Source organism: Macaca thibetana, chromosome 14 (assembly GCF_024542745.1).
Source record: "Macaca thibetana thibetana isolate TM-01 chromosome 14, ASM2454274v1, whole genome shotgun sequence".
In the NCBI taxonomy this organism is placed as follows: Eukaryota; Metazoa; Chordata; class Mammalia; order Primates; family Cercopithecidae; genus Macaca; species Macaca thibetana.
Window position 1 is genome coordinate 53,233,677 of NC_065591.1, and position 16,797 is coordinate 53,250,473.

General features: G+C 50.5%; 1 protein-coding gene across 16 annotated transcripts in view; it reads right to left on the reverse strand.

Annotated features, from left to right (window-relative positions):
- Nucleotides 1-16,797, reverse strand: part of MICAL2 (microtubule associated monooxygenase, calponin and LIM domain containing 2) — a 251,221-nt gene that overhangs the window by 130,337 nt on the left and 104,087 nt on the right. For all 16 annotated transcript variants that reach the window (XR_007719270.1, XR_007719267.1, XR_007719272.1 and 13 more), the window contains 8 exons: nucleotides 15,747-15,847; nucleotides 11,576-11,833; nucleotides 10,275-10,390; nucleotides 9,289-9,415; nucleotides 8,528-8,618; nucleotides 7,222-7,369; nucleotides 5,683-5,882; nucleotides 5,014-5,120 (listed from right to left, as the gene is read on the reverse strand). Coding sequence is in view for 10 of the 16 variants with exons in the window: in XM_050757393.1 (XP_050613350.1) it covers nucleotides 5,014-5,120; nucleotides 5,683-5,882; nucleotides 7,222-7,369; nucleotides 8,528-8,618; nucleotides 9,289-9,415; nucleotides 10,275-10,390; nucleotides 11,576-11,833; nucleotides 15,747-15,847 (1,148 nt within the window). In the remaining 6 variants the exon portion in view is untranslated. The remainder of the gene's footprint in view (nucleotides 1-5,013; nucleotides 5,121-5,682; nucleotides 5,883-7,221; nucleotides 7,370-8,527; nucleotides 8,619-9,288; nucleotides 9,416-10,274; nucleotides 10,391-11,575; nucleotides 11,834-15,746; nucleotides 15,848-16,797) is intronic.

Consider the following 16,797-nt stretch of genomic DNA (forward strand, 5'->3'; position numbering starts at 1 on the left):
TTTTGAGAAAATAAGCGTCTTCATTTAACCATCATTTCTAAAGGAAGAGAACTATCATTTACTGAGCACCTTCCACCTGCCAGACACAGTGCTCAGACCTGCGGCACACATTTGCTCGCCTCATCTTTGCTGCAATACTATGATGTACACGTTGTTACCCTCATTTTTCAGACAAGCAAAGGAGCTTTCTGAGAGGCTAGAACATTTGCCAAATCCCCAGCAGATGTAAATCTGTGTTTGTCTGCTTGACTTCTAACTGCATTCCCAATCTGTAAATCAGCTCTGAATCCTGGACTGAGACTGCACAGAGAAAAGGGGAGAGAACAGCTTCAGCCATGACCTGCGGGCACCTGGAGGGGTACTCCAGGGCCCTGTGCTGGCCTGGCCTTGGAAAGCGGCACCCTTGACTCCCCCAAGGCTTCTTTAAACCTCTGCAAATGAGAAGTCCTGGAAACCTAGTGGGAAGCTTTGGCTGCTGGGTGTGTGGTTCTGTGAGAGAAGTCGGGGAAGTGAGGTGAGAGGAAGTTCATAAGGCAGGGTCCTTGCTTGTTTCGTTCACTGCTGCAGCCCCCGTACTGAGGAGGACTCCACATAAAATAGGCACTCGAGAAATGGTTGTCGAATGAGTGGATGGAAGGAAGAGGCACCTTCGCACATAATGCCACCCGGCTCTTCAGAAAGTGTCTGTGCAGGTGGCTCAGGAAGAGGAGGGTTGGGAGGGGAACCTGGACCACTCAGACCGGACACTGAAAACGTCCGTCACATTTTGTGAATGCCACTCTGTCAGGGACCAGTGCTGGAGGATGAGGAGGACCTGGCTGAGCAGGATCAAACCTGGGGCCACCCACCTGGCTTCTGGGATGAGCTCTCCAGGGACAAGCGACAACTTCTGTTTTATCCCCTGGAGTGGGCTCAGGATGGGACAAAAAGTAGTGCTCTGCATATGTGTACAGTAATGACCATAGTGGCCATAAGTACAGGTATCACCATGTATGGTAGGTCTAGGAGAGTACGGGTGGGTATTGTGAGTCTGAAGGTGTATGTCTGTGTGTGTGCCATGCACACAGGAATGATAGACGCCATGGTTATATATTCAGGTGTCACCTGCATGCATGATGATGAGAGCCCTGGAGCCCCCAGGAACTGTCCCTTGCTATGAGGCTTTTAGATGCTCACCAGGACCACAGACAGATCTGCAGAAGCAGACCAAGGGCCTTTTAAGGGAAAATATAGTCCCCAAGTTCTCCTTTTTCCAGGCGTGGGCTGCCCAGTTTTCAGAACGAATCAACCCAATGGGTTGCCACTCACGGTGGGATGGAAAAGTTACTCTCTCTAAAAGTAAACAAGATCCTTGATGGAGAAAAAGGCCTTTCATTTTGCTTGAAGTTGATACATCTTGCTTGGATTGCATGTTATCAGGAAGATAAGATTAGGGGGAAAAGAAGAATTTAACGTCAGTGAAAATCAGGAGGGAGGTTCTTAAGCCTGACTCAGCAGAGAACCAGTGTATCCTCTTCAGATAAAGATGCCACATTGTAAACAAATGTGCACTCACAGCTCAATTCCCATATCAAGATATTCCTCTGGAAGATGGAGAGGAAGTTAGGGAGGGGCAGGGAGGAAGGTCAAACACAGATGCACCTACATGTACAGCTATTGTCTGTATTTGAGGGGAGGGCTATTGTATAGACTCGTGCAAGCATGCCTGCCCTGTAGCTCCACTCCAGAAAGGTTGATGAGCAAGGTCATTGAGGGCTGCGTGTTTTGTTGTACTGATATCTTGGTGTAAATGTGAAGGAGCCCCTACGTACAGACGTGGAAGTGTGCATGGATTTCAGAGTCTTATGTGCAGACATCCCCTGTGGCTGTGCAGGACCAGACCAGGGTGGACTCAGCGTTCTTTGCTAGTGGGAAATGTTGAGGCCAAAGAGCATTGCCATTAGATTCCCAAATCAAAAAATCATTCAGATACAACAAGGTATCTGGTAGGATGGGGCGAAGGAAGAAGGTACTTTCTATGTGGCCCTGATCACTGTGCTGGCATTGAATGGTAGACAGAATGCAGAGGCATCTCAGTGATGGCCAAGGCACAGTGTGGTGACCCGGCAGCCTTATGAAAGCACCCAACCCACCCAGAGGAAATGCTCCATCACTCTGAGAACAAGTAATGCCCATGCCAGGCACTTCACTCAATGGCCACATCTCTACCTATCCAAAAATGGGGCAGAGTGCAAAGATTAAATGAGGCTGGGGGAGAGAACAGATCTATGGGCCTTGACTCCTCTCAAAATGGGTAGCCAAGGGACACACCCTGAAGAAGACTGAACAGGATTCAAAAGGGGCCAGAATTGGGCTGGGCAGAACCCTCCACCGCAAGCATTTTCTAGCAGAGCCAGAGGGAAGTGAAGTAAGGCCCTCAGCCCTTGGAAGGCCTGGCCAGCCTTGCTGATTCCTGACTTTTAACCATCCCCAGGTCCCAAGCCAGTGCTGGCCAGGCTGTTTCAATTCTGTCACTCCGTAAACAGAGGTGTGGTGAGTGAAAGGTTGAAACATCCCTCTCCAGTTCCCTCTGTGGGCCAAGCGGGAGAGACGCAGTGAATGGAGAAAGGCAGTACATGTCTGGCTCAGAGAGCTTCAAGAAACACTGACTGGCTTGCCTGGGGCCAAACAGCCGAAGACAGGGGTCCTTGGGCTGCAGGTAGAACAAGCTGACCACTGGTATCCAGAAGAGAGCCCCATTTGCTCAGTGGGAACACGGTGGGCAATGCAGCCCTCACACAGAGCCTCTAGGTGGGGCCAGCTCAGAGGCGGAGAGCGCTGGATGCAGCTCATCATTTTAATTGCTTTGTTGCCATCTTCCTTGCCCAGCTAAGGCCTTGCTAGCCCATTCCTTCCTAGAGCTAGGGAGCCACAGAAGCATGAGGTATCCTGCTCCTGGAGTTGGCAAAACAGCTGCTGCAGCATCCCAGGGAGCAGGGAGTTCAGGCCTCAGTGGAAACAGTGACCACTGCTCACACAGCCCAGGGAAAGAAGGAGGCTAGGCAGCCCCACCCCCCTGGGCAGAGGGGCTGACTGGATATGGCTGCCTTGGCCAAGCTAAAGAGACTGTTGGCCACCTAGAGAGACTCAGAAACTTGCAGAGGCCTCCAGCCCACTGTCTTGTTGGTGGAGGGCACCCTGCCATGCTGGGGAGGGCAGGCAAGCTCTGGACAGGTACTTACAACTGCCCCCACCCCAAGCCACCCCTGCTCCCTCCAGTGCCTTCACTCTGGTCCTATTCTCCTCCACCCATCTTCTCTTGTCTGCTCCCACTGACCACCCTAGGAGCTCCCCACTCTAGTCCTAGAACTCTGACATTTGCCATCTGCCCCAATGCATCCACATCTCATAGCCTGTCCTCAGCCCTCACCCTGGCTGGCTTCCCTGTTGCCTGGCACAGTCTCCAGGGCCCATCCCGTAGAAGAGCTCTCCTCCCTGAGCTTCTCAACTCCCTCCCTGCCTTTCCAACTGTCCCTTCCCCTTCCCATCTTCTTTCCTGGCTGCTCTGCCTCTGCCAGCCCCTGAAACTCCCTTGTTCCCTAAGGTTCGGACCCTTGGTTTTCAGTTTGCTCCCTATCTTCCCAACTGGACTCCAAGGTCAAGACTCACATCACTTCTGTATGTCCTATAACTAGATACACAACAAATGCCTTTTAATGAGTGGACTAATTAGTGTGAAGAAAGCATGGGGTAGGGGCAAAGCAATGAAGTACAACAGAGTAGCAGGTGACCTGGCCGAGGCACCCAGCCTCCTTTTTTTTTTTTTTTTTTTTTTTAGGTGGAGTTTCGCTCTTCTTGCCCAGGCAGGAGTACAATGGTGTAATCTCAGCTCACTGCAACCTCCGCCTCCTGGGTTCAAGCGATTCTCCTGCCTCAGCCTCCCAAGTAGCTAGGATTACAGGTGCCTGCCACCATGCCTGGCTAATTTTTTGTAATTTTAGTAGATACGGGATTTCATTATATTGGCCAGGCTGGTCTCAAACTCCTGACCTCAGGTGATCTGCCTGCCTCGGCCTCCCAAAGTGTGGGGATTACAGGCGTGAGCCACTGCACCCACAGGCCTCCATTTTTATCTGTAAAGTGGGCACATTAAGCAAGAGAACTGGCATCATGCCTCCCATGGAGATGTTAGCATCCACACGAAACTGTCACTGCTCCTTAGGTATGTGATGCCCAAACTATGTCCCGTGGCACCATGTGAACTCACAGAGGTACCACAGAATATTTTTAATTTTCTAGGAAAACACTATCATGTCTATCAGACACCTTGAAAAATGCTCCTATTAAGTTATTTGGTCTTAACTACTTAATAAATGAAAAATGAAACTGTTAGGTATTTCTTTTGGTATAGGGGCACCATGAAAAAAATTACGGAGACACTAAGGGTGCTATAAGTTGAGAACATTTGGGAACCTCTTTATTAGGCTCTGAGCTCCTCAAAGGCAAGGTCCATATATTGTTCACGTCCATATATTTGCTTCCCTCATCAGAAACGAAAACTATAGCCCTAAAGTTGACCTATAGGAGAGCCCAATGTATATTTGTTGAATAAATGAATAAATACAAATTAATGGAACAAATGTGTAAATGGAGCATCACCACCATGCACTTCTGCCACTAAACTGATGGCCATCAAGTTCTAAACTGCTCAGCACAGTGAGAAATCATTTCATCCCCATCCCTCAGGAAGCAGAGCTGATCTGATTTACTTCTAAAAGCATTCACCAATGTGTCCTATCAGCTCGCTACCATGTCCTTCCTATAACCACTTTGAAGTCATTGAAACTAGCTACACAGTGCCAGGAAGAACTTCCAAAAACACTCATAACTAATTCAAGTTTTACTAGTGTTTTCCGGGAGCGCCTGATCCATGTAACTTACTAGCCTCAACAGTCCGAGAATGTGACAATCTCCGTTCCTCATACCCCGTCCATGTGCAATGGGAAATAAAACAAAAACCAGGCCGAAACTTACTCGTGGAGTCCTCTTCCTTGGAAATGTGAGGTTGAGATAGTTATTAGAAATGGATGATTTGGCCAAGCTGAGGTCAGCATTTTCTCCATAGTTTTTGCGCCAAGAATCTGTTGGGAAATAAAAGTGCAACTGTGATTTGAAACCAGGCTCCAGTAAGTATGGCTATAACAAGGAGGTGTTGGCCGGGCATGGCGGCTTACGCCTGCAATCCCAGCACTTTGGGAGGCCGAGACGCGTGGATCACGAGGTCAGGAGATTGAGAGCATCCTGGCAAACACGGTGAAACCTCATCTCTACCAAAAATACAAAAAAATTAGCTGGGCGTGGTGGTGGGTGTCTGTAGTCCCAGCTACTCGGGAGGCTGAGGCAGGAGAATGGCCTGAACCCGGGAAGCGGAGCTTGCAGTGAGCCGAGATCGTGCCATTGCACTCCAGCCCGGGTGACAGAGCGAGACTTCGTCCCCCCAAACTCAAGATGTAAATGACATACAGATCCACTTACATGCACAGAGGCTGGGTGAATGGAGTCACCCCTGTTTGGCCTCACAGTCAAGGGGAACACACTGGGCAGCCCCAGAACAGACCATACCAGTGTTAGGAGCAGTTAGACTCAGTGACAGGGACAGAGACGGTCCAAGGGGCCAAGCAAAATCTCTGTCCAGGTGCTTACCCACGGGCCTCAGTGGGGTGCCCCGGAAGAGCTCGTAGAACTTGGAGAGGTACATGACCATGCTGAGCTCGTCAGGCTCCTGGGCAGACACCATCTCTCTGCCCGTGGTCACTGGAGGGATCCCAAACTCTCGCTCTGCCACATCAAATGCGAGCTGGTTGTTCTCCACAGCGTCGTCTTCATTCAAAGAGTCAAAGTTGCTAGAGAATCAAAACAAAGTAGAGAAATTCAGGGAGAGGAGGCAGAGGTGCGGCGAGCTGAGCACCTTCAGGTGGTAAGGAGCACTGAGGGTGACACTCTGCCAGGTGTTGGCAGGGTACGGGGGGGGAACAGTGACCCCACCCCTGCCCCCAGTTCTCACCCCACCACCCCACTGGTCAGGAAGGGACAAAATCAGACTCGGGCCATGATGACATTATTGCTGTCTGGGCTAAAGCCATCAGAAGATGATTTAAACCTCTTGGGAACATTTATGAGCTATTTTACTTTTAAATACATCACCTTTTTAAAATTACAAAAGTAAAATGGGCATCTTGTAAAAAACATCAAATTATATAGCATATAAAGTAAAAAGGGAGCCCAGGCGCAGTGGCTCATGCCTATAATCCCAGAAGTTTGGGAGGCAGAGGCGGGTAGATCACTTGAGCTCAGGAGTTCGAGACCAGGCTGGCCAACATGGCAAAACCCTGTCTCTGCTAAAAATACAAAAATTAGCTGGGTGTGGTGTAATCCCAGCTACTCGGGAGACTGAGGCAGGAGAATTGCTTGAACCTGGGAGGCGGAGGTTGCCGTGATTTGAGATTGCATCACTGCACTCCAGCCTAGGCAACAGAGTGAGAGACTCTGTCTCAAAAAAAAAAAAAAAAGAAGAGTCCATCCTCTTAAGGTCACCTTGCTTCCTAAGGTACCAATTGCTAGCCCTTGGGTAGGGTTTGCTGTCAGTCTTTTTTGTGATTTGCACCTGGCTGTGAAGTTCTGCTGCTGCTGATTTAAATACAGATGCATCATGCTTCAGCATCACAGTGTTTCCTCAAACATCACCTGATCTTCCCGATGACCCTGCTGCTCTTTCTAATTTGTAGATGAAGAATCTAAAGCTCAGAGAAGGTAAGTGGCTTGCCCAAGGACACACAGCTTATGGATCTGGGTCTCAAACCTAATTCTATAAAACCCTCAAACTAGTCCCTGGAATTAGGTCTGGTCCATACTCCTCTCTTGAGGGTGGAGCTCCAAGGTGTGAATGCTCAAATTTCCAAAGAGTGTGGTGATGGGGGTCGGGAGGTAAGGGTGGTGCGGGGTGAGGTGTCAAGAATATCATCACTAAGCCTGAACCAATTTTTATCCTCACATATTAGGAACGCAGATCAAATGCACTGCTGACAGAGTAATCAGTGCAAAGCGAAAAGAACAAATGTTAAGAAAAATCTCAAATCGAAACACAGAAAAAGAAATATTGAACCAAGTAATGAAGATTCTGCATGCAGCAGAATGGCCTTGGCATCCCTTGTCTCCAGGGGCCACCCTGGGCCCCAGACTCACATGAGCTCAGGCCGGAAGCGGTGGATGATGGCACACAGGGCCAAGCCGCTGCGCCAGGATGTGGTCAGGTCGGTGACGTTGACATGCTGGTAGCCCTCTGTCTGCTGCTGGCACCAGGTTAGGAGCTTGCTGGGCCGGATATCTGACTCTGCAAGAAGGAGAGCACAGGCAGTGAGGCTCTGCAGGAATCTCACACAGTCTGCCCTGGCGATCCCCTCTCATTGCCACCATGGCTGGGGACCAGGAGGAGCAGCCCCAAGGCAAGGGGGCCATTGGCATGGGTGCAGCTCCCTGAGGACTGCTGCTTGGGGACCTGGTCAAGAGTGTGGCGGGAGGGGAGGGGAAGCATGTTCTCTTCCAGCAGAGTCCCTAAGACCTACTATGTTTAGGCCTTGCCAACAACATGCTCATCTAGTGGGGAAGACAGTCACAGAGGGGGTGATGATGACACAGTGCTGCAATGGAGGGAGAAACGGGCGCTGTGGGAGCACATTAGCAGGTTTGCCTGAGTCTGCTCTGGGAGAGGAATTCTCTAGAGAAAAGTGTAATGGGGAGGTACATTTGAGCTTGTTCTTTAAGAGCATCTAGGAACTTATCAGATGGAAGAAGTCATTCCAGGAAGACAGAAAGGACTGTGCGGTGGCAAAGAATCTAGAAAAACTTGCTATGTTTGTGTAACAGTGAAATGGTTGATTATAGTAAGTGGTTTATTACAGCAGTGGGGCATGTCGTGGTGCATGGAGGGGAAGAAGGAGTACAGCTGAGTTTGCCTAAGGAAGGAGAGGAGGCAAAGTCTGGACAGGCACAGGTAGCCAAAGAGGTCTCTAAGCAGGAGAGCATCCTGAGCCGAGTTGGGTGCTGGGAATTCCTCATTTAACCATCCCATCTCCCTGTGTTGAGCACTGGCCCTGTGTCCAGCGCACTGCTAGGCCCAGGATGACCAGGAAAAGGGTGAAGTGCATTAACCTCATTTCTACTTAAGGGGACAAGGCCCCCATGCTGGAAACAAGAGGAAAATAAGAACAAGTCCCAGTGAAATAATCCCCCAGTTCATGTTTACTGTGCGAAGCTCTCGACACATACTAGCTCCTTTCATCCTCACAATGATGCTCTGGGCAGGGGTTCTCTTGGTCTTACAGAGGAGGAAACTGGAGTACAAAGAGGAGAGGTGCCTGCCCATGGTCTCACAGATAAAGGGGCAGAGCCAGGCTGGTTGCAGAGCCTGTGTCACCACAGCCACTGAGCAGGCCTCCTCCCCTCAAAGCCCTTCCCAGCCACCCACCAGGGTCCCAGGAGGGCCACTTACCCCTCCTGGAGAGGTTGACAGATCTCCTCACTGAGCCCAGTCTCTCGAGAGGGTAGTGCTCCAGCTCCTTGGTGATGTACAAATGCTTCACCTATGAGCAAGAGAGACAACATGCTTGCCCACCAGTTTTCCCCCAAATCCTAGTCTCAGGGCCCCTAAACTCGACCTACTCCCAATTCAGTGCCTGCCACCATTTTCCTCTATTGCTAGGAGGCATGACCTTCGCCCAGGGAACCCAGGCAACTTGAATCATAGAGCAATGGGCCTCAATCTCCACCCAGATGCAGGCAAACTAAGTGGGAATGTGTGTAGCTAATTTGTGTGTATGTAATTAGCTAATTTTAAAAATTCACACAATTTTCTGTTCTATTGACCAAAGAGGTTGAGAGTTTGGTGGCTTTAAATCAGTGGAAGAAGAAAGTCACCCTAGGTCCATGCGTGGTATGCAGAGAGCATGTTTGGCCAAGTAAATTATTTGAGACAGGTAAGATCAGCAATGCATATGCACAGTGACAATATATGTAAATACATGCACATATACATATATATATATCTCCCCCGATATGTGTTCTAGTTCTGTCCTGTGGGCTAGAAAGAATGCTGACTCTAGTGGGGAGAAGAGCTGGTCCCACCATTAGGCCAGCAGGCCTTGGTGGCCTTAGTCCCAGGAATGGACCAAAATGTAATGTGACCCCTCCCCACCACCTCTTCCCACTGTTCAGTGCACAGTGACTCAGACAGGGCCCCAGGGATGCACTTGCCTGATGGGGCCTAACACAGTGGGAGTTGAGGTTTGGGTACCGCGTCCCTGGGTCCAACGTGTACTGCTCAAAGTTCTTGTTGATGTTCTCTGGGGTTGTCTGAGGTAACAGCCGGTAGAGACTTTCCCTGGAGGGAGGCGGAGCCTGGAGGTCAGGGATCACTTTTGCCACCTCAGGCCTTGTCCCCACCCTCCCCTACTTCCCCCTTCCTCTGGTTGAAGGGCTTCCTGGACATGTTTGTCTAACCCTTCCCTGAAATACCTGACACTCCTGGTTCTTGAGATCTGCAAAGTGGGGAGAAGGTCAAAGGAGCCGAGAGGAAAGGGGCACCTGGGTGACAGGGATGTTGGACTCCTCCACCCAGGCAGAGGGGAGGGATGCAGGGCTGGCAGCACGGTGGCCTGTGGTTTTGCCATAACCATGCTCAGCCACGCTGCCTCCTGCGGCCTGCTCCCCACGACCACAGGCTTCCACACCCAAGACTGTCAGAGGCCTGCCTCCGCCTGGCAGCCCTGACCTCCCCCTGTCCACCAGCTGTCACAGCCACGTGGCCAGCAGCAGGGGTCTGGGAGGAAGCCCAGGATCTCAGCGGTGGGAGAGGCCTGGAAAGCCAGAGAATCCAACCCCCATCCAGGACAGGGGACTCAGTACTGCCCTGGAAGATTCCCTTAAATAAACCTCTCTGGCTCTTGGGTGAACGAGCAATGCTGGGGAGTGCCAGCTGCAGGGCCAACCCAGATGAAGATTTCTCTTTGTCATCCAGGGCCCAAGGTCGTGGCCCCCAGAGCAAGTCACTGTAAGAGTCAGATCATGATGGAGAAAGCGTCCTGGGGATGCTGATGATCAGATCAGGCCACACATGGGAAGGCAGAATGGAGGAGGCAGAGGCTCCAGGTATATCCAGCAGTCACCTGAGGGGTGATCTTGCCCCCTTTCCTGCCTGAGTGGCCTTGCCCCCCGTTAGCAGCCCTGCTGTCAAAGCTCACCTTTCAGCCAGCAGCTCCAGCGGAGGGGTGCCCTGGTTCCAGTTCTTCACCATCCATGCCGTGTCAAAGGCTGCCAGGAAGCCGCGGGCACAGCCTGTACCCATGGGCCAAAATGGCTGCAAAAGAAAATGTGCAAAATTCCAGTTGATTCTGATAACTCCCAGTCTATGATCTCATTGTATCCAGCACACACTGATTACCAGGCCTCTGCAGGGCACTGGAGGGACAGAGAGGTGACAGGGCAGGGATGCTGCTACCTGTGAGGATTCACCACAAGGTCAAATAACTGTAGCATAAAGTCAAACATAAAGGGTGCTATGACGCAGGCATCGCAAAACTGCTTTAGGGCTCAGAAAAGGAAAGACAAATTCCCACCCTGGGAGAGGGAGATGGAAATCAGAATAAGCTTCTTAAGAGTTGCATTAAGCTGATTTTAACAAATGGATGGGATTCTGATCCTGATCTACTTGGGAATGGTGTGGGCTACGGCATGGTGGTTGGAAAATGCTGGTGCCTGATGGAAGAACAGCCATCTGTTCTGGGTGTAACATGGAGCATGGGAGGAAGGCAGGGAGAAACCAAGCTCGGAAAGGAGTCTGGGCCAGCAGCAGGATGGGTACTGAGGGCTCAACCAAGGATCTTAGGTTCGAGTCCATGCACAATGGTTCCCAAGGACCAAGTCAACCAAGCTAAGTGCTGACTAATCTGCTCCATGAGCACCCAAAGCATGGTTTGGAATTTGACTCTTAACTTGGAATAAATACATAATCAGTGCTCACGCTAAAGAGAAAACTTTCTCCTTTCTGAAAACATTCATTTAATCTAAGGGTCCTTGCACCCTTGCAGATTTTCTGGGAAGAATTTTCAGCTGGGGAGCTGTGAATGGAAAAGAGACTTTGGGGCCCATACGCCTCTCCTGCACCCTGTGTGATCTCAAAGGCCACAAAGGGCCACCCACATGAGGAAGAAGTCTTGGCCCAGCTGAGGGTCCACACACTCTGAGAAGGATGGCCCACGTGGCCCAGACCGGGGCTGCCTGATTTTGTACTTCATCAAAGAAGTCAGTGCAAAAAAGCCAGGAGATAGAAGAGAAGGCTCTCCTAACTACACTGAGTCCGAACAGGCTCCTCTGAATGCAGCAACAGGACAGGCTCTGAGGCCGGGACAGGCTTGGCAGAGTCCTGCCAACTGGCTGAGAGCCTGTCCTCTCCCCACTGCACAACAGCAGATACTGCCTGCCAGAATACAAATGTGGGATCTGTCTTGTAGAGAAATGTGGGGGCTCCGAGCGCAGGCGGTACCTCAAGCAAGCTGTCACCCACGAGGGCCACAAGCAGCTGGTGCGCCTGCCGCTCCCGCACCAGGGCCGCGTTCTCTGAGGCATACATGCAGGTAAAGTCAAACATGGCCACGTCAGGCTGCCCATAGTGGTTCATGGCAAAGTCTAAGGATGGCAGCTGGTAGTTGGTGGCAAAGTCTGCAGCTTCCCGGGCATAGGATAGCAGGTTGTCTTGGTTCACGTTCTCTGCACACAGCAGCATCTCTGTGTCGATGTAGTCCTGGGGAAGATGAAAACACAGTGAGGCAACCTCCCCCTCTAAAGGGCTAGCCTTCATATCCACCTCTTGGCAAAAGGACTTGGAATGGGTCTATACAGTGAGGCTAGTCAGAAAAGACACACAAAAACCAGGGCCAAGGGAATAAAGAGGAAATAAATCAGCCAGCTGTGAGGGTTAACACAGTTGTGATTAAGCATCAAACTGGGCTTTGAGCTTCCTGGCATCCAAGGCAAAAGGGAAATGTGATATGCCACAGAGCTTTCCTTATCACAAAGAAGGAAGCATAGAAATTCCTCAGGGGAGGCCATTTTTCCCCGGCATTAAATTCTAAAAGATCTATCTCACATAGGAATTGCAACAGGGCGCGTTGAGAGCTGGAATGAACAGTGCACTTGATAACGGTCTTGGAGGAAACAACGAGCACATTTCATAGGGCTGGTTCTCATGAGAACTTTCAGTACAATTAAGAGACAAAGGAACCATCAGAAAGTGTGATTTTATAATAAATTCAGCTAAGTTAATGTGATCCAAATATGCCATGTTTAGTGGTCAAACAAGACCAGAAGAAGAAAATGAGTAACCTCTCCCACTTTCCGACATCAGTGACCCCTTCACTTGATGGGCTGAGGGCTCCTCAGAGCTTAGCTTTTTTTTTTTTTTTTTTTTTTTTTTGAGACAGTTTCACTTTTGTCTCCCAGGCTAGAGTGCAATGGCGTGATCTCGGCTCACTGCAACCTGCAACCTCCGTCTCCCAGGTTCAAGCGATTCTCCTGCCTCAGCCTCCCCACTAGCTTGCTTTTGGTGCTAATTGTTATGCTCCTCTCATGGGGAGTGCAGAACCCTGAGCTGCAAGGACTGGAGTATCCATCCTGGAGGGACACTGGCAGTGAATCACAGGATGTCAGGATTGAAGAGAGCTGACAAGCTTAGTGTATCCCCAGAGCCCAAGCTGCTCACCGTGTGGCTAAAGAAACTAAAAGACCACCTTTCTCAAAGGTGACACAAAAAGTACAGACACCTGGAATGGGAGGGGACCAGTGTATAACATGAACACAGGCTTTGGGGTCAGTGAGAGCAACAGGTCAAAGTCCACCTCTGCTGTTTACCAACTAAATCTGGGCCAGTTATTTAACTTGTCAGAGTCTCTGCTCTCTCATCTGTAAAAAGGGAATATCAAAACCTACTTCACAGAGCTGCGTGAGAAGGCGGAATGAGTGTACACACGAAATCCCTAGCCCCATGTGGGAAGTGACTGACGAATAGGAATTCCTGTACCCTGTAATTCATGCTGGCTCCATATATGGCTTACGATGAAGTATATCCTGGACCCAGCCAAGGCACCCTCAACCACAAAGGTCTTCACAGTCACAGAGTACCGCGTCTACAGCCAGACTGACCACTGCCTCAATTTTCTGAGTAGCCATGATTTCAAATAGCCTGTTCTGGAAACTCATATTTCCCTCATCCAAACCAAACCCTCCAAATTGCAGCCAGCACTGGTCCAAGAGCTCTCCGTCAGGCCCCAGTGTCCAGGATGGAATTCCTGTTATTTGATTTCTTTTCTGATCCCTGTTTCTGCGGCCACATGATCACTTCTCTCTCCGTAGACGTGGAGGTGAGATGGGGGAAGACAGAAGGGAGAGGTCTCAAATACCCCCCCTCAAAACATGCCCCAAGCATCCCTAAGATGGAGTGGATGACATTACACAATGAAGACAGTGCCCGGCATGGACTCCTCATGCAGGAGAGTGGGGACTCAGCAAAGGGAAGACACTGGGCTAGAGCTGGCTGGAAGCCTAGTGGCCTAGGGCTGCTGTGGGGTCTCTTAGCGGCTGGAGGGTCCCAGATGAGTGGGGGGATGGAAGAAAGAGCAATACCATAGGGGGCAGATGAGGAAAAGGACAGGACAGAATCCCAGCCCACACATGTATGGGCCGCCAGAGGCAGGGGCCCAGGGAGGTTGTGGGATGGGACATCCTCCTTGTGGGAAGAGAAAGATGGACACAGCTGAGAGCCCAGAGGCACGACTGCTTGAAGAGAAACTGCTCTTCCGTCGGTAGCCATGGAAAGAAGCCCAGAGATCAGCTGGAATCAGTGGGGAAGCAGGAAAACCTCTTGTCCAGAGGTTAGTCATTCATTCAACAAACATTTACTCAGCACCTTCTGTGTGGCTATAGGAAGATGCGGATCCATGTAGGGAGAAGAAAACAGAAAACTTGCCATGCCTCCAGGGAGCAAGAGAAGAATGTAAATTTAAACAGCCCAGGGAAGATGGGTCAGGAACTCGGCTGGACACCTGGAGTTTCAGGCTATAACTCTTGTTCCAGTCAGGTGTCCAGCCTGTGGCCTCCAATTTCTTTCCCATCTTGTACCTTAGGCTCCTCAGCACCAGCCTCAGGAGCTGCTCCCAGGGGCCTCTGAGGGAGAACGAAAGGCCTTGATGAAGACAAGCATGGGCCTGGAGGGGCTTTGACAACTGCCAGGGAAGCAAGTTGCCATAAGCAACAGGTTGCTGCCTGGGCAAACACCCTGGGATGACCTGAGGGTGACCTTTAGCATCCCAGGAGGCCAGGGTGCTCTGCAAAACACAAAACCTATCAAGCTTTGCCTGCCTCTCTAGCCCCTCCTCTGCAAAGGTGCCCACTACCCCTACACCCCTGCACCCCCCAGTTTCAGATGAAGGTGGCAACTTCAGGAGGCAGCTTCTGTGAGGCAGAGGGAAGAAGGGGACGCCGCCACTCCCAGACGGACAGCCAGCAGTGGGACACTGCGGAAACCCATCGCCCACCCATCTGCTGGCGTGCTCAGCCCACTTCACCAAGCCCACATTCACAGCCTCCGTCCACAGCTCAGGCTCTCAGCAAAGACCTGAGCTGAAGTGGAGAAGGCCTACGGGGCGGCTGGGTTACTAATACCACCCAGCCGGCTGCCAGCACACGCAGGAGAGAAGATGGGCGCATTCTTCTCTAACAAGCAGCGATGAATGGCCACCATGCTGCCTGGGCTCCAGGCAGACACCCAGACAGCAGGCTGACCTTGGGCTGCATGATCCTTATCTTGAGGTGGCAGCAGCAGTAGTGACAGTGGCAGCAACAACAGGGGCTCTGGAAGGGTTGAACACCTGACCGAAGAAGCTTCCAGTCAGGGGCCACTACTCCATGTTTCTTCCTTCCAACCCTGCTCTGTGTTTAAGCATGAAGTCACAAAGCCACAAGGCAGAGGCCAGGACGCCAGCAGGACAAAAAAGCCAATGTGCAAACAAGGCTGAGAAGTTACAGAGGGAATCTACAAACCCACCCTCTGCCAGGCACTGTGCTAGCTTCTCTGTATATATCTCCTGTTTGCTCCTTCCAAGAACCCTTTCAGACAGAAACTATCATTCCTATTTTGTAAATAACACTGAGGTTCAGGAAGGATAAATAGTTTGCCCACAGTCTGGAGTTGGTACGTGGCAGTGTCAAGATGCAGATTGAGTCTTCTTTGACCGCATGAATAATGAAATTCTCCCACAAGGTGACAAGGGTCCACAGCGTGAAATTCACAAGTCAAAGGATGCCTATGTCTCATTACGACAAGGAGCCCCCATCTGCCTCCAAATGACATGTGACCTCCCAGAGAAGAGGCAAGGCTGGATGAGACTTGGGAAGGAAAAGACTCAGTCAATCCACATTAACACCTGGTAAAGGTCTCACAACAGCACATGCCCATGTGCAGAAAATTCTCTGTGCATATTGGCGTGGGCTGCTTTATCCACCACTCATGTAACACCAAGAGAAAGAAGGGTGTGAGTGGGTGGCACCTTCCCCACTCCTCCCCTCGCTCAGTTTCTGGCAGGACTACATCTGCTTTCACACCTGCCGAAGTCACCAGCCCAGGTCACAAAGTCGGGAAATTGCAGCCAAGAGGTACGTACGTTAATGATGACACCTTTGTCGAGCAGGCTCTGCTTCTTGGCTGTCATGACAAAATAGTGGGTGCAGTCCTTGTAGTAAACAATGTTCTCAAGATCTATGCCTGAAAAGAGAAGCATTCACAAGCTCAGTGTTACTTCCTCAGCACCAACTGTGTGCCAGGAACTGTACTTTGCCTCATTATTGGTCTCGTTATTTATCTGCAGAATATTCATGTTAGCCCAGTTTTTAAGGCATACAAGGCTGGCAAAGATAAAACAGAGTGTTAGAATCTACCCAAGTCCAAGCAGCTAGCTTCTATAGTTCCATAGAGGCATTATTCTTGTTAAAACTCACAATGTCTGCAGGGGTTGTGGGCCAGCATTTATAAGTTAGAGGCAGGTAATTGTGCAGAAAAGCCAAGTGCCGGCCATGGCCACAGAAGCTCAGCAATGACACGGCTGGGATTTGAACCCCAGGCCATCTAGCTCCAAGTCCTGTCCACTGTGCCCTCTGTGTGCCCATGGCTGCATAGAGCTGTGGGAATTCTCCAATGACCATGCCAAAGAATATTTCTACCATTTCCCTGCTTGGATGTGAAAACCCAAGGGCAGTGGTAGGAACAACTCAGGGTAGAAGGCTGGGCTATATCTTTTGGCACTTTCCACCAATCACAAGACACCTTACACACTAAGTTCCTGCATTTAAAACCACTTTCCACCAATCACGAGACACCTTACACACTAAGTTCCTGCATTTAAAACCACGCTGTGCAATGAGAGCTTAGCTGCATTGTTCTCAAAGGGAGGTCCCTGGCCAACAGCATCAGCATCACCTGAGGACATACTAGCAACGCAAATTATCGGGGCCCTTCTCCAGACTCACTGAATCAGAAACCCTGGGGATAGGGCCAGCACTCTGTGCTTTAACAAGCTCTAGGTGATGCCAATTCATACTCAAGTGTGAGGCTGACTGGCTTATTTGAAGGGAGATAAAGGAACAGCCACATGGCAACATAGCATTTACACAAGGCGTGCTGGGTAACTCTAGGAACATCTTTATTATAGTTAAATA